At 41.2% G+C, this 22157-nt stretch overlaps 1 protein-coding gene across 2 annotated transcripts; it reads left to right on the forward strand.

Moving 5' to 3' along the window:
• Positions 1–699: 699 nt before the first annotated feature.
• LOC133421911 (neoverrucotoxin subunit alpha-like) lies at positions 700–14072 on the forward strand. Of its 2 annotated transcripts, XM_061711712.1 has the most exons (5): positions 700–775; positions 1411–1517; positions 7464–7559; positions 8944–10416; positions 13024–14072. In XM_061711712.1, exons 2-5 carry the CDS (start codon positions 1502–1504, stop codon positions 13572–13574), a joined length of 2136 nt encoding a protein of 711 aa, XP_061567696.1. In that variant the 5' UTR covers positions 700–775; positions 1411–1501; the 3' UTR covers positions 13575–14072. The 2 variants fall into 2 exon arrangements, with proteins under 2 accessions (XP_061567696.1, XP_061567704.1); XM_061711720.1 differs by lacking the exon at positions 1411–1517 and having other exon boundaries at positions 701–775.
• The last annotated feature ends 8085 nt before the right edge of the window (positions 14073–22157 follow it).

Here is a 22157-nt window from a genome sequence, read left to right on the forward strand (position 1 = left end):
GTGTTGCATTTTATTTGCATGAAAGGTGCTATATAAATAAATAAAGTTTAAGTTTTAAAGTTTAACAGCGAGAGCAGCAGGTCGATCCACTGTGTTTATCCTTCTTGACCTTCTGCTGCCTTTGATACAGTTAACCTCAACATGCTGCTATCTATACTCTCAAACGTGGTCATCCAAGGATCAGTGCAGTCTTTGTTAGTGCAGTCTCTTCCCACCTTACATGGCATTCCTATAAATTGTAACAACAGATGAAACATCTTCATTACATCATGTCAATCCACTTTAATAAAACATTACTTTTTTAATAAAACACTTGTAACTGCAGTTATATAAAACATCAGGACTGAAACATGACTGTGCTGCATCACGGAAATGCAACACTTCAAATTTGTAATTGATATTAAAAATTATTGCTTAACGTTCGTGGCAAAACATGTTTGTTGTGAATCTAAAGAAACTGTTGGAGATCTGCCACACATAAATCATGATAACTTCTGTGTCCTGACAGGTAAATGCCACAGTCAACATTTCCCAGCCTCACCCCGATTCTAACGAAATTCTGACTGATATGATGAAACGTTAGGTTGGCCTCTGATGAACAGGACTGTGGCAGAGATGCAGCTGTGGGCGTGGCCTGGGAGGAGGGAGGATATTTCAACGGTATAAATGACTCTGTAACATCAGCAACCTTGAAGCTCCAGGAAATTCCAGGACACTCCAGGCTGAAGGGCAGAAGATTCACCTGCTGACTGTTTGAGTGACACATCTTAACCAGGTGAGGACAAAGAGAGACGTGGAGGAGGTTTCTTTACTTCCTGTCCCTCTGATTATCTCACTGTCATCCCTCCACCACTGTGCTTGACAGTCGGTCTGAGGTGTTTCTGATGAAATGTTGTGTTGTTTTCTCCAAACTTGGTTCTGGACATGAAGACCAAACATCTCCACGTTGGTCTCATCTGTCCAGAGGACATTTCCCAGAAGTCTACTGGTTTGTTCACATGCAGTTTTGTGAACATCAGTCCAGCCTGCGTGATCTTTTTAGAGTTTTTTTCTCCTGAAAACCAAATTTTACTGATTCAGTGTGGGGCATCCCGGGGTTGGTAGATGGAGTAATGCCACGGACTGACTTAGGTAGAGCACTGGGTGATGAAAAATGGGGAAAAAATCAAGAATATAAAGTTGTAAAAAAAATAAGTCTTCCAGTTGTGCAGTCATGGACTTTAACATTTAACATGATCAGTGAGTTCGAGGTGCAGCGATCTTATGAACATTTCTGTGTTTCTGAACATTGCACAGTCTGACTTTGGTGTAAATTTTGAGAAATTCACTTTTGAAATTCACAATTGTTTGACGGTTTGAATTTGTGGGTAATCTGTCCTTTTTTGCAACTACTACTTATAACTTTCAAAGAAGAATCAAAAAGATTCAGGGACCATCTGGCAGCAGAAACTTATTGGAAAGAGGTGATAGAACCTGGGCTGCGAAACAAGTAAAGGACGGGATGGACCTGTCACCAGGTATGAGCATACGCGATTAGATAAGATGTTAATGGACATGCGAGGTTAAGAGAATGAACTGCAAGAATTAATGATAAGACTGACAATTAAAGTTAAAATAAATCACTGGAAGTTGCTGAAAGTTGATTCTCTTTGTCTTTTAGTTCAAATGAATTGATTTTAAGTTGTTTAGTGACGCTGAAACGAGTGGATCAATGGCCATACGGAAATATTGTTACATATGAGGAGATGGCGAGTTCTCTTAAGGTATCAGCTGTGTATTATTGAAATGGGGAGGAATGGGTGTGTAAGGCAGTCTTGCATTGTGTGTGTATATGTTTGTTCGTGGTTTGTTTTTTGTTTTATTGTTTTGTGTGTGTGGTGTGTGTATGTGTGATGTGTGTATGTGTCTGGTTGTCCCGAGTGTGTTTGCGGCTATTGCCGTGTCAATGTACACATGTAATCCCAGTAAAGTCCTTGATAAATCTGTACTGTTTATATTATGGGTTTTGATGACTTAAACTCTGTTGGAGATTCTCAGCACTGTAGTGATATGGGTGGTAATATTACCTGTAATGTTTTTGACCCAGATAACCTAAAGCCATTAATTGATGTACATAATCTTTCATTGCTACATCTTAACATCAGAAGCCTAAACAAACATCATTCAGATTTAGCTGCCTTACTGTCAAACTCAAGCTGTCATTTTAATGTTATTGGGTGTAGTGAAACCTGGCTCAATGACATTTCATATGTTGATTTATTTAACCTTGATGGGTACAATTTACACTTTAAGAACAGACCAAATAGATCAGGTGGAGGGGTCTGTCTCTATGTTAAAAGCAGTCTCCAAGTAAAAACCTGTGATCTTCACTTAGAAGATGATCATTGTGAGTCTTTATTCATTGAGATACACAATCATGACAAGACAATCATTGTTGGTGTACTCTATCGTCCACAAGACTCTCCTCTTAACACATTTTGCTGTAATCTGGAAGTTATATTACACAAACTAATAAGCTAAAAAAAAGACTGCATACGCCTTGGTGATTATAACATCGATATTTCCAAGGAAGATGGGCCAAAACATGACTTTATGAACACATTGCACTCCTCCTCTTTTTTCCCCCACTATAAATAGATTTACTAGAGTTACACAGACATCCGGGACCATTATTAGTGCCACGCCTGCGCCATGAGGCACTCCTCCTCCATATCTATGCCATAGCAATGGAGGAGGGGTGCAGGACAACAATAGTGCCTCTGGCGCAGCCAGAGGCACTATTGTTGTCCTGCGTGTTTTTTTTTATTATTATTCATTTTCCAGACAGATTTTGGTTCGCTACTCCTCCTACAGATTTCAGAGGACCCAGGCGAATCATATATAAAAACGTGTGTCTCTACCGGCAATAGTGTGCTATGACTTTTGGTGTTGAAATTCCCATTTTTCCCAAAGTTATTCCCAAGAAAACGGCCAAAAAAACCCATTCAAAGTGGATGGGGAAAAATAAAAAAAAAAAGCCAAAATTCACTTTTTTCTGAGTCACCTAACTTTCCCATGCCTGCACGTAGAAAATGTCATTCAAACTCCAAAACGGAGGAAAACTTCTCTCCTCTCCAAAACACACAAGATGTAACCTTTTCAAAATATGAGCACTCAAGCGAGGACTGGAAATCCCTTTTTTGTAAAATCTAGAGTGCGGATGTCGGTTGCTAGAGTGGCAGAAACAGTAAAAAAATAACCTGAATTTTTATTTGTAACTCGAGCTCACGGCCAAACCGTAAAAAGGAGACAAATCATTTTTGGTCAGAATGTAGACATACGGGTTGGGATTCATAAAATGTGACTTTGACAGGCGGGGTATGCACAAAATTTAAACGGGGAAGCCTAGAGCGGCGCCAATACCTGCCTCAGTCCCCATTCACTGTAATGTAATCAAAAGTTTTCTTCAAAAGAATCTCACTCTGTCTTCGCACTGAGCTTACTCACTCATTTTAAGGAATATCTGAATAAAATTAAGATTTTCAGAATCTTCCAGGTTCTGTCTCTCACGATGTCTTTGTTTTTCTGCTAGGAGCTAAGGTTTAATCACAAATCTGAGTTTATTTCAGAGCTTGTCACAAGGCAAAATCTGGGTTTTTCTCACAGCCAAACCGGAAGGTTCTGAAGAGAGGTTCTTGTTGCCGGGGCAACCAGAGCTCAGCTGCTGAGTCATTCAGCCAGAACTGGTCACATGACTCAATCAGTACAGACTTCATATACTTTTAACCTGTAAAATGGAGACGCCTCAAAGAATTCTGCTGAAAAATGCAGCAATGTACACAAATAGGCAGCAGCCCCCTCATGGCACTCTCGAAATTTCTGCAAGGACATTTTTCTAGTTGATAATATTATCACTAATATTCTAAACACTAAGTTGAAGATGGGAGTCGTGCAGTCTGACATTACAGACCATTTTCCCATTGCAATATTCTTTGGCTCTGGCAAATTGTTCTCTCCTCCACTCTCAAAAATTAAATCTAAAATCGTTAATGAGAGATACTTACAGAACCTAATTGTTAATTTACGGGCCAGGTCGTGGGACTCTGTCTTTGATAGTGGGACTGCTGATGCTGCATATGACAGCCTGATTAAGATAATTCAAGACTCCATTAAGGACACAATCCCTGAAAAGACTGTCAGATGCAGCACTACTCTCCAGAACCCTTTGATTACGAAGGGAATTTTAAAGTCTATTAAATATAAAAGTAGGCTTTACAAATCTTACATGAAAAATCCTACTAACCTAAATAAAGAGAAATATATTTCTTATAAAAATAAATTAACACAGATCATAAGAAAGCGCAAAAGAAGTCATTACACAGAACTCTTACAAGCTTCACAGGGGGATTGCAGGAGGTCTTGGAATGTGTTAAATGAAGTCCTAACAGGAGACATAAACCCATTACTCTACCTGATCTTGGTGATGCCAAAGCTGATCATGCCAAAGCTGATCTTGCACAGAGTTTTAATACTCATTTTGCTTCAATAGGAAGATAAGTCAACCCCAGGTGTTACTTTCAAGCAATTTCTTTCTGGTAGCTACATTCACTCGTTTTACATGAAACCAACAGACAGTACTGAACTACTCAAGATCATTATGGACTTGAGGAGCTCATACACCGCTGGTGTAGATGTTATATGTAGTAATATCATGAAAGCCATTGCTAACATCATTGTAGAGACACTGGCCCATTGTATTAACCTTTCTTTACTTACTGGCACTGTACCCAAAATGACCAAAATAGTCAAGATAATTCAAATTTTTAAATCAATTGACCGAAATGATATGAGCAACTATCGGCCCATATCTTGCACATCTATTGTTCTTAGACTTCACCTCTGCTTTTAACACAATCCAGCCCCACATTTTAGCCTCCAAATTGCTATCAAATTTTAATCTGTGTCCCAGTATTGTTGGCTGGATTTTAGATTTTTTAACAAACAGACAAGGACATGTGCATAGATTTTAGGAGAACCCAAACCCACAACCCTTAACAGTAATTAAGGACGAAAGTGTGGAGCGAGTCACAACTTTTAAGTACTTGGGTGTGGTCATTGACAACAAGTTGTCTTTTAATGAGAACACAGATGTTGTGTATAAAAAATCACAACAGCGCTTGCACTTTCTCCGGATGCTTAACCGGTTCGGAGTGTGCAACAATTAATGATCATGTTCTACCACTCTGTGATTGAAAACTGTCCTGACGTTTGCCATTATCTCCTGGTTTGGTAGCATTATCTTCTGGTACACATCGTTAAAGTTGCCAGCAAAATCATTGGTGTTGCCCTCCCTGATTTGCCTACTGTCTTTGGCAGGAGGGTAACATCCAAGGCTCAGGACATCCTACAGTGTCCTGACCATCCTCTCCATGCCCAGTTTGAACTTTTACCCTCTGGCAGGAGATTCAGATTGCCCAGGACCAAATCAAACAGACTTAAAAATTATTTTATAACTCACGCCATCACCCAACTTAATTTAAAACTCAATAAATGAACAGCTGTGACCTCCACTCCCCACTCTACATCCTCAGTCCCCCCCAGGGTATTTGTGTGTACTTTGTATGCTGTGTCCTAGCTGTGTCAATGTGCTCTGTGTTTTTGTGCCTTTTATGTTTTATGTAAAGTGAATTTCCCCTCTGGGAGACAATAAAATTAAGTTGAAGTTCAATATCAATCATACCCACTTTTTCTAAAGTAATGGAGAAGGTGGTATACAATAGACTCAGTGGCTATCTTGATAAACTAAATATTCTTGTTCCCTCCCAATATGGTTTTAGAAAAAAGAGCACAACTTGTATGGCAATACTTGACCTAATAGAACAAATTCATGACTACATTGAAGAGGGAAAATGTGGGGTTGTTATTTTCTTGGACCTATCAAAAGCCTTTGATACCATTGACTTTGATATATTTCTGGATAAATTACATCACTATGGTATCAGAAGTTTGGCACTTGCATGTTTCATTAGTTATTTATATGAGTGGGAACAGTATGTCCATGTAAATGATCATAACTCCTATAATCTAGCCTATAATCTTTGGGGTCCCCCAGGGTTCCATTTTGGGGCCACTCTTATTCATCCTTATATATAAATGATTTTGTAAATTCTTCCAAAATATTTTATAAATTTTTTTTTGCTGACGATACTAATTTGTTTACATCACACAGAACCCACTTATTCTACAAGATATAGTAAGCTCTGAGTTAACCAAAGTGGACTCTTGGTTCAAATGTAACAAACTGTCATTAAATGTCAGCAAAACAAATTGTATTTTATTCAAATCAAACAAAAAGTTGTTTCCACACTGGTTACTGCCTATTTAATTTGTAAACAAACTGTCCAAGTGTGTTGGTTTGTTCTCCAAGATCAGACACTTCCTTCCTCTGTCTGCCCTTCTTACGTTGTACAAAACTCTCTGTGAACCTCATCTCAACTACTGCAATGTGATATGGTGCAACACCTTCACAAGCCATCTAAAAAAACTAGTATCTTTGCAAAAGAAAGTCATACGGGCCCTGTCTTGGTCAGAGATAAATTCCCCCACCCTCCCTCTATTTCACCGCTTTGAGTTGCTAAGACTGGCTGAGTTAAACAATTATCATAACGCTTGTCTTATGTTTCAAATTGTCAACAGGCTCAACCCTAGACTTAGTAGTCTTGTGCCAATCTCCAGTCCTCAGCACACATACCAGTACTACCAGTACTACCAGTACATACCAAACAAGAATCAAACCACTCATATTAGGGAAATGTGGCCGACGTGTGTGCGCCAGTATGAGTGTTTGCAGGGGCCGCAGATTTGGAATAGGATTGATGAAGGTGTTGCCTTCTATCTCCAAGTTTAAAAGACAACAAAACAAAAATCTTTTACTAACCTATATATAATATAAAATGCTTCTTCATGGACTGCTGGGATGTGTGTGTGTGTGATTGTATGTGTGTGTAATGTTAAGTATGTATGTTAAGTGTTTTTTGGTGTACTTTGTATGCATTTATCCATCACCATCTCTTTACAGATGGTAACTGCTTATACCTTTGACTGAACCACTACCCTTATATGAACTATGGGCAACCACCAAAAAGCTTTCCTATCTTCCTTGGGGGACCCATTCACTCTACCCACTTAATTCCAATGCATTATTGTAACTAACTATTATTATGGTATTGTGAATAAATTCAAACTTCAAACTACTGTGATGCACTGGTGATCAGTTATGCACTTTAATTTAGTTCTCACTTTAACTTGATCTGTGAGAGAGAGAGTGAGTGAGAGAGAGAGAGAGAGAGAGAGAGAGAGAGAGAGAGAGAGAGAGAGAGAGAGAGAGAGAGAGAGAGAGAGAGAGAGAGAGAGAGAGAGAGAGTGTGTGATCCATCATCCATCCATTGTTGATCTCATGTATGTGTGTGTTTTTCTTCTCGTAGGAGACATGGCCTCAGCGATGTTGGAAGTAGCAAGTCTGGGTCGACCTTTTACGTTGGGGATGCTTTACAATGCTCAGAGACAAAAACTCCTCCCAGGTAAGACCAGGATCTTCTAGTTCTGACTTTGAGAAATCATCAGTTCATCCGTTTGCCAGTCAGTTTTGATGGATTGATTAAAGCTTAAAAACTCTGTGAATGTGGGCCGCTTAGTGGCGCAGTGGGTGCAGCAGCCGGTCATATACTGAGGCTACAGTCCTCCTGCAGCGGTCGCAGGTTCAAATCCCGGCCTGGGCACCTTTGCTGCATGTCATCCCTGATCTCTATCTCTGCCCCTTTCATATCTGCAGCTTGAATAAAGGGCCACTAGAGCCCAAAACAATCTTTAAAAAAAAAAAACTCTGTGAATGTGGTTTGTATTGTAAAACAACATTCAACCATAAATCAGTTGGAACAATGTTGAAATTATTAAAAAAAAAAAAAAAAAAAATTAAGTAAAACAATTTTGGCACAACTACATACAATTCAGACAAACAAACACAGACAAAAGCTCACTTTTTCAACAGCTTAGCCTTGTTTGGACGTTATCACCTATGTACCACATATGACTAAAAGTGGATTTTACTTGACATGATGTAGCCTAGGCCAGTGGTCCGGGGGTTGGGGGACCACTGGCCTAGACAACCTGACAGGAACTGACACAGAAAGCAGTGGTTTCAATAGAAAACACCACACATAAGTCCAGGAGTCTCTTATACGAATGTATGTGCGTTCTGACATGCAAATTCCGTCATTTGATGGTACCAAACTACAAAGTAGTGAAACTTGACATACAATATTTCTTCATGCATTTGAGCACATATGGTTTATACCCTAAATGAATGGAAGGGAGCTGATATTTCTGAGCCCAGATGGGAGGAAGGGGCAGTCAAGTGGGCCGAAGACGATCTGAGGGTATATACATATATACACATATATATATATATATACTGTATATATATATCCTATATATATATATATATATATATATATATATATATATATATATATATATATATATATATATATATATATAGGAAGTGTATGTGTATATGTATGTATATATATATATATTTCTTTTCTTTCATCTGTTCACTTTCTGTCATTCCTTTTTCCCCCATAATATGTATATGTACTGCTTGGCCGTGTGTACATTAATTCATATTATATTAATATACGAGTAGTCAACATATTTGTATGTAAACTATGTATATGTTGTATATGTCATCTATTTTATTCTTAAACAAGTTCAACATTCACTCACACACACTACACATCACAAACTCACCAAACTGCACCCATCACTGTCTTTATCACGTTCCAATTTCAGTGATCTTAGTCAACTTTGGCACAATGAAATAAAGACAACATGTATACAGGTATGTTAATGTTTCTGAGGACCTGGTTTTTCATTTTAACCTTTCTTTGATCTCATGTCTTAAAGGTGTCACATTGTGGGATGAGAAAACTCTTAAAGAGAAGATAATTCAGAATCCTCAGCATAGCAGTCAGTTTCAAATCGCTTCATCTGATTCCTTCAAAGACAAGTCCTCTCTGCTGGATGTTGACGCCTCCCTGAAGGCCAGTTTCATGAGTGGACTGATTGAAGTTAACGGATCCGCAAAGTATCTGAACGATGTGAAGAAGTCCCACCGTCAGGGCCGAGTGACGTGTCAGTACAAAGCGACCACCGTCTTCAAACAGCTCACTGTTTCTGACTCCAAGAACATCCAGATCAATGATTCTGTGAAGACAACGGCCACTCACGTCGTCACCGGCATCCTTTATGGTGCAAACGCTTTCTTCGTGTTTGACAGCGAGAAGTTAGACAGTAGCAATGTTAGGAAGATCGAGGGCAGCATGCAGGCTGTGATCAAGAAGATCCCTTCATTTAATGTTGAGGGCAAAGTTGACATCAAGCTGAGTGAAGAAGAAAAGGACACGGCCAATAAGTTTACCTGCAAATTCTACGGAGACTTCATTCTTGAAAGCAACCCTGCAACACTTGAAGATGCCGTGAAGACCTACATAGAGCTGCCAAAGCTACTGGGAGAGGACGGAGAAAACGGGGTTCCTCTGAAAGTCTGGATGATGCCGCTGAATAACTTTGATTCAAGCGCTGCAGAGGTCACCTCCACCCCACCGCCTGAGATCAGTCCTAGACTTACAGGAAGAGCTCAAGATCTTCTGGAAGAATTTCAGGACCTGAAAATGAGATGCAACGATTGTCTGGAAGAAAACAATCATTTCCCACGGATTCATGAGCGGTTGAGTCATTTCCAATATCTGTGTGACAAGTACATCGCTGGAGCCAAGGAGAAAATGGCAAAAAGTCTTCAGTCCGTCAAGGAAGGTGACAAAGATGAGACGGGGTTCAAAGCTGCCTTTGATGGTGAAGAAACCTCTCCATTCAGTTTGGAGAAATTAGACGTATGGTTGGAACATAAAGAAAGAGAAGTCAGCGTCATGAGTTCCTGTGTGGAGATGACGGAGGGAGCCAAGATCGTCAGGAATCAGCCAGAGTTGGACAGAGAGCTTCTTGATCCACAAGTAGAAGATGTTCTGTGCTTTGTCTTCACCTCCGTGGAAACTACTGACCCCTATCTTCAGGAAATGTCTGATTACCTGGATCCACCTCCCTCAACTGCTGCCAGGGACGTGAGTCCATGCACCGAGTGGTACTTCTCAGAAGATGTGATAAACAAGATGAGAGAGAAAGCCAAAGAGTTCGGTGAACTTCACAGAGCTCTGAAGAACAACAGCAGATACAAATTCCTTATAGCAGTTATATCAAATGACAAATACGAAGGAGCGAGCATCTACCACTACAGGAACATCAACCTACTCACTGATGACTTCTCAAAGCCTGATGTCACCAACGTGGAAAACATAACCAACAAAAGAGATCTAATGTGGTGTAAGTCACTTCTCGTGCATTGTTTTTATTTTCTACCAAATGGAGTGTAGTTACTGTCCAACACAAACCTGACTGGACCAGACTTTCACCGCTCTCAATTCATTTTAGGGAGGTTTTACTCAGGAAAAAAAACAACTTTGTTTTGACCTGTAGCCAGTACGTATGTTTATAGCAATACTCCAAATGTTCAACAATTAAGGTGTAGACATGATGATCTGATGATCTTAAAGGTATTGTGACATCATTTTTAACATGCTTTTAACACTATTAAAAGTCTTGGCCAACATCCCTCAAATGTGTCTAAAAGAGTGTAACAAGAAAAACTTCACTCTAGTACTCCATTCCTGGCTTTTTATTACAGTGTTTTTTTGCCCCATGAAAAACACTTCCTTTTTCCCCTTTCCTGTCAATCATTGCCCCGCTCCTCCTCCAAACCTCCTCCAACCAACCGCTACACACTTCTGCCGGCGTCTCCACACACACGCGCGCACACCGAATCACAAACACCGACACACAGCCCAGACAGGGCGACTACAGCCCGGGGATGAAGTCCAACCGGGACCAGAGGACCGTAGATCCCCGCGAGCAATACACTCACAGCGGCGTCGGAGAGTTAAGCCGGGAGCGGCAGGCGAAGCATGCACGGAAAAGCAGCACGGCGAAGCAGACAGTCCACAGCAAACAATCATAAAAATAAAGGCATGCAAGCAGCAGTGTCTCCTTATCTTAAGTCCAGTCAGTGGCCGCGGGTCTTCTTAGCAGTTCTCCTCCGGTGATTAGAACAGAACAGGCTCTAAACCGCTCCGCGTTAAGCCTGATTTATGGTTCCGCGTTAAATCGACGCAGAGCCTACGCCGTAGGGTTCAGCGTACGGTGCGCGTCGCCGCGTAACCCTACGCCGTAGTCTCTGCGTCGGTGTAACACGGAACCATAAATCAGCCTTTATGGTGCGCTGGAGACGAGAGGAGACAGGGAGCTGGGTGGAGGGGGCGGTGATTTAGCGGGCCCTGACGTCACGGCCCGCCACCAAACCAGGTGCGCCGTTTTTGCATAGTTATACACTGAATGTTAAAAGTTCGTTGTTTTTTGGGTGTAATTGATGTCAAGACACCCAACAAAACACAAAAAATTCAAGAAAAATGTGTTTTTCATGTCACAATACCTTTAACATCAGTAAGGTCATATTAAGAGTATAGAATTATCAGATGACCTCATTCTGGTCTTTTGCCAATTTAAACCTGGCATTTAAATGTACACAGAGAAATCCGATCACAAGTGATCAGAACTTAGCACACGGGTTCACATTTGGCTCCTAAGTTTGATTATAATACACTTGCACTTCCTCCACTGACCACAGTCAAAAACCAAATGATGTCCATATATTATTCCAAATATGACGAATACTCTGAGTTTCAATTGAAAAAACTACAACAAAAACCTGAGATCACGTTGAAGTTATTTCTGAGATCCGGTTACCTCTGAAGTCAGAATTTTCAACGACGTCAGACCCAAACTGACCAGAATTGACACTGTCTGTAAAGTCGGAAAATGAACATTTCCCAACATCAGAGCAGCCGTTGACGCTGCTAGACGGTGTTCACAATACTAATCCATAACATGCTGTGTAAGGTGTAGCATGTATAGGAAGCATAGCAACACGTATGCTCATAGAAACTCAACGGCTCACTGTGAACGTGAGACCTAAAGTGAATATAATAAAAGTAGTTTGAAGGGGACTTGGTTGATGCGATTAGCAGTCACATTAGACTCTGAACCGGGTGTGGTCTCTCTGACTTCCTCTGTTGTAATTTCGACTTCCTCTGGACTTCCATCTGAAACTTCTCACTGAACACTGGGTAAAGCTCCAGAGGTTGTAAAGGTGAAAGTATTACCGCGCAACAAAGATTCACTGGTCAAGCAGTCGAATACAAACATCTTCACTATCTACAGCACAACTCTGTTTCACCATCATAAAACGCAGTCCAGAGGAAAACCACAACGGTCAACAGTAATCTCAATTCATGTGAACACCAGCACTGCTAGCAGTATTAGCTAAAAAATACTGGCAGTGTCATCTGATCATTTTTAACCACCTTTTAATTTACGGCAATTTATGGCAAAGAAACTGATGGGAAATTTGATTATAGTTCAAACATTTACTTTTAAAAACCTCTAAAAACATAAAAGGGAAATCAGTTTTGGTGGAGTAAATAGTGAGATGTTCTGGACTGAGAATCCATGTGATCTCACACGTGTTACCTTTATTTTGACAACAAAAATGATTTAAATACCTTAAAGCTGCTGAGATTTACTAATGTTGGACTGAGTAGGGCGTTTTTGAGCAGGAATCTCAAAAAAGATATTAGGAAGTTGTTTTACAATTATCAACCAAGAAAAATCTCTAACTGATCATGAAGTCTGGTCACGATCTGGTCTTCTTCTCTCTCTTCTTCTCTCTCTTCTTCTCTCTCTTCTTCTCTCTCTTCTTCTCTCTCTTCTTCTCTCTCTTCTTCTCTCTCTTCTTCTCTCTCTTCTTCTCTCTCTTCTTCTCTCTCTTCTTCTCTCTCTTCTTCTCTCTCTTCTTCTCTCTCTTCTTCTCTCCATCAGATGCCACTGATATCACCCTGGATCCAGACACGGCACATCCCAATATCCTCCTGTCTGAAGGAGACAAGAAAGCGAAAGAAGGAGAAGCGCAGCCGTATCCCCACCGCCCTCAGAGATACGATTATTATTATCAGGTTCTGGCCAGACAGGAGCTGACTGGTCGTCATTACTGGGAGATGGAGTGGAACGTTCCCTGTGACCAAGGTTTTGATGTAGGTGTGATCTACAGTGGACCTCCATGTAAAGGAGACAATATACAGTGCTTTATACGATCCAGTGACCTATCCTGGTGTTTTGGCCAAGAGTACGCAAAAGGCTCCCCTTACCGTGTATATCACAGTAACAACTTTGATTATGAGGATAGTGATCCCAAAACTAACATCACCCATCTGGGAGTGTACCTGGACTGGTCTGCAGGGACTCTGTCCTTCTACAAAGTCATCAGTGACAAACTGATTCACTTTCACACCTACAGGACCAAATTCTCTCAGCCTCTTTATCCAATCCTTCAGTTGGAGGGTAACCAAGTCTTCATTAACTTCTGTCTGTAAACCTGGACCCACAACCCAGCCAGCATTTCTGTGGGTCCGTGGGTCCCGCATGAGCTGAAAATAAATCCCAGAGGCGTTTAGACATGGATTTATTTGATAGGAAATCCTTTTTGAGATTGCTAAAAAAAAAGTGTGATGAACAGTAATCTTTTGTAATCAAATATATAATCAATAAAGCATAAACAAGTAGCTGAAAGTTTATGAGTCTGGCCTGCCATACCTGTTCACTTCAACCCAAGGGCCTGCTGTCCCTCAGGTTGATCCACTGGCCAACACCACAACTATATGAGGTCTTTGTGTCTAAAAAGAAATGATTTAGGATGGCTGTCCAGGCTCGGGGTTTAGTGGGGAAGGATGTTAGGATAAGTATACATGAATTATTGGTGAAAAGATGTCATGAATAGATGTGAGGATGACATAAAATGTATTTTTTTCCGTTTTTTCTTGAGAAAAATTCTTGTCTTTTGTGTAAATGATTTTGAACAATAAAAATCCTATTAGCACCAGATTTTGAAGACTCCTCTTTTTTCCAGTTTTCTGCAACTTTTGGGTAAAAGTGAAAGACAAACACATGGAAGAAGTCTTCAGTCTTCAGTGGGTGTGTTTAAACCAGTGGGGGTTCTGGTAGGTGTTTAGGGGCTGGTTGTTGACACTTGTCTCCATTATTAGGAATGGCCATGAATAAGTAGTCTTCAGAGACAGTCCTGGTCAGGTTTACTTCATTAAACCATTAATAATAATCTTATATCTTATTCACTCACTTTACTCATCTTCTTCCGCTTTATCCGTTCCCGGGTCGCGGGGGCAGCAGCCTCAGCAGGGATGCCCAGACTTCCCTCTCCCCAGACACTTCCTCCAGCTCTTCCGGGGGGAGTCCGAGGCGTTCCCAGGCCAGCCGAGAAACATAGTCTCTCCAGCGTGTCCTGGGTCTTCCCCGGGGTCTCCTCCCGGTGGGACATGCCTGGAACACCTCCCTAGGGAGGTGGGACATGCCTGGAACACTTCCCTAGGGAGGCGTCCAGGAGGATCTGGCACAGATGCCCAAGCCACCTCAGCTGACTCCTCTCAATGTGAAGGAGCAGCGGCTCGACTCCGAGCTCCTCCCGGGTGACCGAACTCCTCACCCTATCTCTAAGGGAGGAAACTCATCTCTAAGGGAGGAAACTCTTCTCTAAGGGAGGAAACTCTTCTCTAAGGGAGGAAACTCATCTCTAAGGGAGGAAACTCATCTCTAAGGGAGGAAACTCTTCTCTAAGGGAGGAAACTCTTCTCTAAGGGAGGAAACTCTTCTCTAAGGGAGGAAACTTATCTCTAAGGGAGGAAACTCTTCTCTAAGGGAGGAAACTCTTCTCTAAGGGAGGAAACTCTTCTCTAAGGGAGGAAACTCTTCTCTAAGGGAGGAAACTCTTCTCTAAGGGAGGAAACTCATCTCTAAGGGAGGAAACTCTTCTCTAAGGGAGGAAACTCTTCTCTAAGGGAGGAAACTCATCTCTAAGGGAGGAAACTCATCTCTAAGGGAGGAAACTCTTCTCTAAGGGAGGAAACTCTTCTCTAAGGGAGGAAACTCTTCTCTAAGGGAGGAAACTCATCTCTAAGGGAGGAAACTTATCTCTAAGGGAGGAAACTCATCTCTAAGGGAGGAAACTCTTCTCTAAGGGAGGAAACTCTTCTCTAAGGGAGGAAACTCTTCTCTAAGGGAGGAAACTCATCTTTAAGGGAGCGTCCAGCCACCCTGTGGAGGAAACTCATCTCGGCCGCTTGTATCCGCGATCTTGTCCTTTCGGTCACTACCCAAAGTTCATGACCATAGGTTCAATTCAATTCAATTCAATTTTATTTAAATAGCGTCTAATACAACAAAAGTTGTCTCTAGACGCTTTCCAGTGACCCATACACAGAACATGACCCCCGAGCAGTTATTACATAAACAATGGCAGGTAAAAACTCCCCTAGTGGGAGAAAAACCTTAAGCCAAACAGTGGCAAGGAAAAACTCCCCTGGCCGTTACCCTGCCCCTCTCACTCCCACGCTGCAGGTTCCGGTGTCCGGCAAAAGATGCTGCAACATGGACAAAAGAGAGAAAAGGGAGGAGAAGGGGGGGCCAGCACAAGAAACTACAGGAACGACTCTGGCACACTAGAGTTTCCACTACCTAGAGATTTACCAACACCAGCTAGAGGTTTACTAAACACTAACTATAGGCTTTACTAAACAGAAAGGTTTTAAGTTTAGTTTTAAAGGTGGAGGTGGTGTCAGCCTCCTTAACCCAGATTGGAAGTTGGTTCCATAGTAATGGTGCCTGATAGCAGAACGCCCGCCCTCCAAATCTACATTTAGATACTCTAGGAACTACGAGTAAACCTGTACTCTGAGAACGGAGAGCTCTGCCAGGAACATAAGGCACTATCAGGTCTTGCAAATAATGCGGAGCTAAGCCGTTTTGGGCTTTATACGCAAGTAATAAAAATTTAAATTGGATTCTGAATTTTACGGGTAACCAATGGAGCGACGCTAACACTGGAGAGACGTGGTCTCTCCTGCTGATTCCTGTCAGTACTCGTGCTGCTGCATTCTGGATCAGCTGGAGCCTATTCAGCAAATTACTTGGACATCCTGCTAATAACACGTTACAGTAATCCAGTTTAGAAGATACAGACGCATGAACTAGTTTTTCTGCATCACTCTGCGAGAGGATTTTCCTAATCTTGCAATATTACGGAGATGGAAAAACGCTATTTTACAAACCTGATTAACATATGGTTTAAACGACAAATCCTGATCGAAAACAACACCAAGGTTTCTCACAGTTGCACTGGAAGCCATCGCAACACCATCTAATCCCTTCCTAAGATGCTCTGGACCAAGAATGATAACCTCTGTTTTATCTGAATTTAGAAGCAGGAAATTTCTGGACATCCAGTCCTTGATGTCCCTAAAACATGCCTGAAGTTTAACCAATGGTTCTGTTTCATCCGGCTTCATTTACAAATAGAGCTGCGTGTCATCAGCATAACAATGAAAGTGTATGCTGTGATTCTGGATTATACTTCCCAATGGCTGCATGTATAAACTGAACAAGATACAACCCATGGTCTTGGAGCCCCTTCAGTAAGGTCCAAGTCTGACAGCCTGTTCAGCTGTTGATTGAAGCTAAAAATCCTTTTGACTAACTCGGGTTTAGATAATTGTAAACAGAAATGATGTGACTGAATTTCCCCTTCAAGAATCCGCAGTGTTTCCAGACTGGGTACTAACCTGAGGGCCAGGTGGAAGGAGATGTTCACCGTCCTCAGGGCTCCTGAGCCGGGATCCAGCAGACACACCTGCTGAGTTTTCAGCTGCCAGCCCTGACTGGTCACACTGTTCACCCCCATCAGACGGTAGCCGGCATACAGCAACCTGGAAGACCAGAAGTGCAGAAGTTTTCGTCGTCATTCGTCGTTCGAGAGAGACAAGATGGCGGCAGAGGGCAGAAGTGGTTTGTTGGGCTCCACTCATGCCCTTTGTATCTTACCATTTTTACTACTGCGTGTTCTGACTTGTAATGTGGTGAAATTTGGGGATAATCTAGCCGATTTATCTAATGATGAACTAACAAAGCTGTACATGTTTGGACACGGATATCTCACTCTGCATTCAATTTGGTCATCAAAAGGCCTGAGCATGAGTGGCAAAAGCTCTGCCAGATTAACATCACGAAAGGACAGGCCACATGTGGATAAATTGCTACTGGTGCTGCTGCTTTTGGCTGGTGATATACATCTAAATCCTGGGCCTACCACATGTGAACAACTGCCCAGCCCTGTGCTAGCTCAAGGACATGCTGTGGCTTATGTGAATATGTCTCCTGACATGGAGCAGAGGTGTGTGACAGCGCCCCTGCAAACAGAACCTGTTGAGCCAGGGTTTGATGGAGCTGGAGCAGCAGAGCACTGGAGCACAGGGAATGGATGGAGTTGGGTTCCCCTTTGTGCTTGACAGCAGCCAGATTGGTGAGTCTACTTCTGCTGGAAAGCACCACTCATTGGAAATGTGTGCGGAGACTGTACCTGGAAGTACTGTAAGTAGTGCAAAGGCTTTGAATGAAACTGTCTCACATGGACCTAAGCGAGAAAGCAATGTGCTCACAGCTAATGTGGGGCCTGCTAACATGCTACAAACAAATTCTGTGAAGAGCTCTAAGACCGTGAATCGTGCTGAGCAAAAGCAAAAAGAACATTTATTCTTTCAAACTGTTAATCACGCTCGAGTGCTATGGGATGCCAAGACAAAGCCAAAGGGTATCTTAGGTGGACAATTAAACATTCGCAGCTTACTCTCCAAAACAGACCAGATTTCTACACTTCTCTTGGACTCAAATTTGGACTATCTCTGCCTAACAGAAACATGGCTTCACAATAACATACCAACTAATATGATAGATGTTCCTGGATATCAGTGCTTCAGAAAAGACAGACAAGCCGGGAAGGGTGGAGGTGTACTTATATTTATTAAGGATACATTTAAAGGCCAAATAGTGGATTTGAATACCTCTCTTGAATGTTTATCGTTGAATGTGATTTTGTCTCCTAGAATGAATTTTAATGTTGTGGTCTTGTATATTCCACCTTCCCATCAGGTTTCCTTTTATGATGAATTGTGTACTGTAGTGAAACAACTTGACTCTCACAGTGAAACATTGTGGTATGGTGACTTCAATATTAACTGGTCTGACAAAAAAAGTAAACAAAAATTAAAATCAATCATGACAAAATTTAACTATCAACAAATGATCAAAGGTCCCACTAGGATAACTAGACAGACTAAGGGCCTGATTTACTAAAGGTTTGCGTGTGTAAAAACTAGGGGTGTAACGATACACTAATCTCACGATACGGTACGATACACGATATTGAGGTCACGATAACGATACGATATTATAGCAGTATTTTTTTAACAACCTTGAATGAGGAACATATGACTGGAAAAAATTATTTTATTTGAAAGACAAAAAATACAAAATAATACTGAGCGTTTGCCCTATTATTACAGTTTGTAACGCTTTATAACTGTTTAAGTTTTAAAGAGAAAGCCAGGCCAACCATTTTCCACAAACTGAACTAAAAGTAAATGTCAGGTTTGCATTATGATCTTCAGTTTCATACAAGTACAAATATTTAGCCACAAACTGAATAGTTTCTCTCATGTATGATTTGACTTTTTTCTTTTCCAGAAATTTTAAAACTAAAATTAAATAAATAAAAGTAAATAAATAAATACAATTTTACATCATAAAAAAGATTGATTCATGCTCACCTTATAAGTGTAAGAGGAGATTTATTTTTGTTAAGAAGGTTATTTTGGTAATTCAGGGTTCATTATTTTATAAATATATTCTTTATATTCTGTAAATTAGAGACTATAATGACACTAGTCAGTTTATCTGTAGTTGTTGTTAGTATGTTTTAGGTGATGTTTTAGATGATTGTTGATGTTCTAAAATCCTACACTGTTGAGGGACATTAAAGTACACTGGAACTCACGCAGAAGTTGCCCGTGCGTGTTTATCCTACTCACGACCAGAAAAAGGTTTAATTTCATAAGGTAAGACTTAACTCTACAGCAGACTGACATAAGTAAAGGTTCAGAGCTCAAAACGGAACCGCAAAACGGGACTAGTTTCTTCTGAGCGGAGGAAGATTTTGGTCCGCGGGTCGAGGCGCGGTCGCGGTCAGATGCGCGTTACTAGTCAACACAATAGATTAATATTGATAACCCAATATCGCGCTACAGTTTGTCACCTCCACGACACGTATCGTGACGTTTTTGTATCGCGAAATTTCGTGCCACAATATATTGTTACAACCCTAGTAAAAACGTGTGCAAACGTGACAGCACCCGCAAACCAAAGTGCCAGCTGATCTACTAACAGCGTGCAAAGAGGACTGCGTCTCTGAAATGAGCAAAATAGCACACGCTGTTCATTTAGTACTTTTGCCCTGATGAATAATCAATATGGGGCGTACCCGCCAGAAATCCTAAATACTGGGAGGGGAAGATGCAAATTGCTCCATTTACCACCCGCAATGAGATTTACCAAGCCTGAAAGTAATTGCGCGTATTGTGATTGCGTCTGTATTTAATACGTTCGAAAGGAAGGTGGTAATCTGCTGCTGCTGTTATTGTGGCAAGGAGGCGACATCCAAAATCAAAGAATACGCAGAGAGAGAGTCTTTATTCTGCTGCATGCTATTTTAAAAATGGTTGCACAAGTTTTAGTAAAGGCCACTTTTTCTTTAGTTCTTCGCCTTATATCTTCTTTTAATGTGCCCCCCTCCACTCGCCCACAAGCAGGCCAAGCCTTTGTGCCAAAACTTTGTATTTTATTGATTACTTATCTTATTGAACGTGAAATCATCCTTCGTAAATTACATTTAACTAAAACCCGTGCTTATTAATCACAAAACACAGGTTAAACATCATGACCAAATCCGCTCCGACCCGCTGTGTCAGGATCAGCGCAGACAGACTGCAGCTTCGCCTGAATTATGCTTCTGCGTTAAATCGACGGCGTAGCCGACGCATAGGGTCGCGGTGTGGTGTGCTTCGCCGCGTAGCCTACGCCGTCAGTTCTGCGTTGGTGTGACGCGGAACCATAAATCAGCCTTTAGTGTGCGCTCTGTGCGCTGTTCTGAACACTTCTCTTCTTTCGACCATATGATGGTCCCGTCTGTCACACATTTACTGTCAGTGTTTGCTATATAATATATAATATTTGCAATATACTGTGGACATCTGAATAAAAACTTAACTCATAAATAGATTGAATCAAAGCGCTCTCCAGCTCTGTGTCTGATGTCTTTTTCTCCTCAGATCATGCCGAGCACCGCCGGGTCACGCAAACCCGACCAATTAAATATTAAAATCAAATTCAGTCCTGTGGCCCGTTTTTCTATTTCGTATTTTTGATCTGTGCCTAAAATTGAAATATGAAAAACCAGACGTTTTTCCGTTTTTTGTGTTACCAACTGCATTTATTCTATCGCAGGTTTTCTCCGATATTGCGTTTCTTTTGGTAATGTTTAAATTTCTTTGCTGTAGTTCATGAATGTGTTTATTTGCCTCTTCCACTAATATCTCTAACTCCAACTCGTCAAATTTCATTTTGCGCTTGTGACTTGTGACTGTGCATTCCATCCACTCTCCATGGCGCAGAGTTTGCGCTCGCAAACCTTAAGACACGCAACACCTCATTTAAATACTGCTGTTTGCACCTGTTATCAATTGCGCACGCAATCTTAGTTGATCACCCGCAAACCACGCAACAACAGCACGCGCAAACTTTTTCAGTGCACACGCAATTTAGTACTCTTTATTTAGGATCTTAGTAAATCGGGCCCTTAGTGTTGCGACGGTCATGTTTTTTGAAAACAATGTCTTCGTCAATTCTTCAGTTAGCTCAATGAAAGCTTTTTCATGTTCACTTAATTTCTTCTCTGACAGATGTTTGTTTCTGGCTGCTCGGATGTTAGTTTGAGAAATATAGTGTCCCAGGCAGCTTCTGTGATATTTTGCATCATATGCAAATAAATCATCACAATTGAGCATACGGAGATGGATTTTATCATCAAATCTTTCTGAGGCTGCACTGAGGACCTTTGACCTTGTTGTTTCACCTGTTCCAGTAGTTATAGGAGTCAGGGCTTCTTTCTTTTTGGCTGTCTGGCTGCAAATCAAACATTGCCTGCGGATGTCAAATTCGGGTTCCCTGCTCAATCTTTAGCTTGGACCTTGATCCTTGGCTGGTCTTGGCTGCTCACTGACTGTAGGCTTGTAGTTGCTTGAACTTACATAACTGGCCCTACACGACTTGTGATAAGATACTTTGGACTTGAAGGACAGTATGTCGTCCGAGTGGGGGGATAGTCTCTTATGGACTTCATCACCCCTTTCCTTGGCAACCCTCAATAAGGTTTTAAGTCCCTCTAATTGTGGGTTCTTGATATGTGGATTTTTTTTCTCTTGTAGAGGTTTTCCACATATTAAGCACAACCTTCCATCCAGTGTCGGTGAAACTGGATTGCTTGCTGCCTCTGTTGGCTCCATTCTTACAGTAGAACTCTGGTAAATATGGAACAATTTGTTTTTTAGTTGGAATTTTTTACATTAGGCCTACATTTGATACTATTCTTGGTAACATGAAATAGGCCTCAAATTTAAGCTCTCCAGCAATATCTGTTACTGTTATGCATGTAATGCTGACTTCTTTCATTGCTTCAGATTAAAAATAATAATAATACAAGAGTATTTTCTAAAATCTAAATATTTATCAAATAGGAATACCATTGTGTTACATTTGTGTTACCTGTTATCTGTGGTTTCGTTAGTTTGTGGCAGAGAGCACATCTCCACCTGGACAGCCATGTGTGAGGATTTGGATAGAATGATGCAAGCCACAGTTCCTCCCCCAGCTCTCATTGGTTGAACTTAATTGACTTCAATTTACCGCTTAAAGTGATAGTACCTACAGGAATCCATTGGTGTAATGCTGCTCTGTATTTAGAGGCCTGCAATTCTCAATGACATATGTATAAAGATGTCTAA

The sequence above is a fragment of the Cololabis saira genome, chromosome 2 (genome assembly GCF_033807715.1).
Source record: "Cololabis saira isolate AMF1-May2022 chromosome 2, fColSai1.1, whole genome shotgun sequence".
Taxonomy (NCBI): domain Eukaryota; kingdom Metazoa; phylum Chordata; class Actinopteri; order Beloniformes; family Belonidae; genus Cololabis; species Cololabis saira.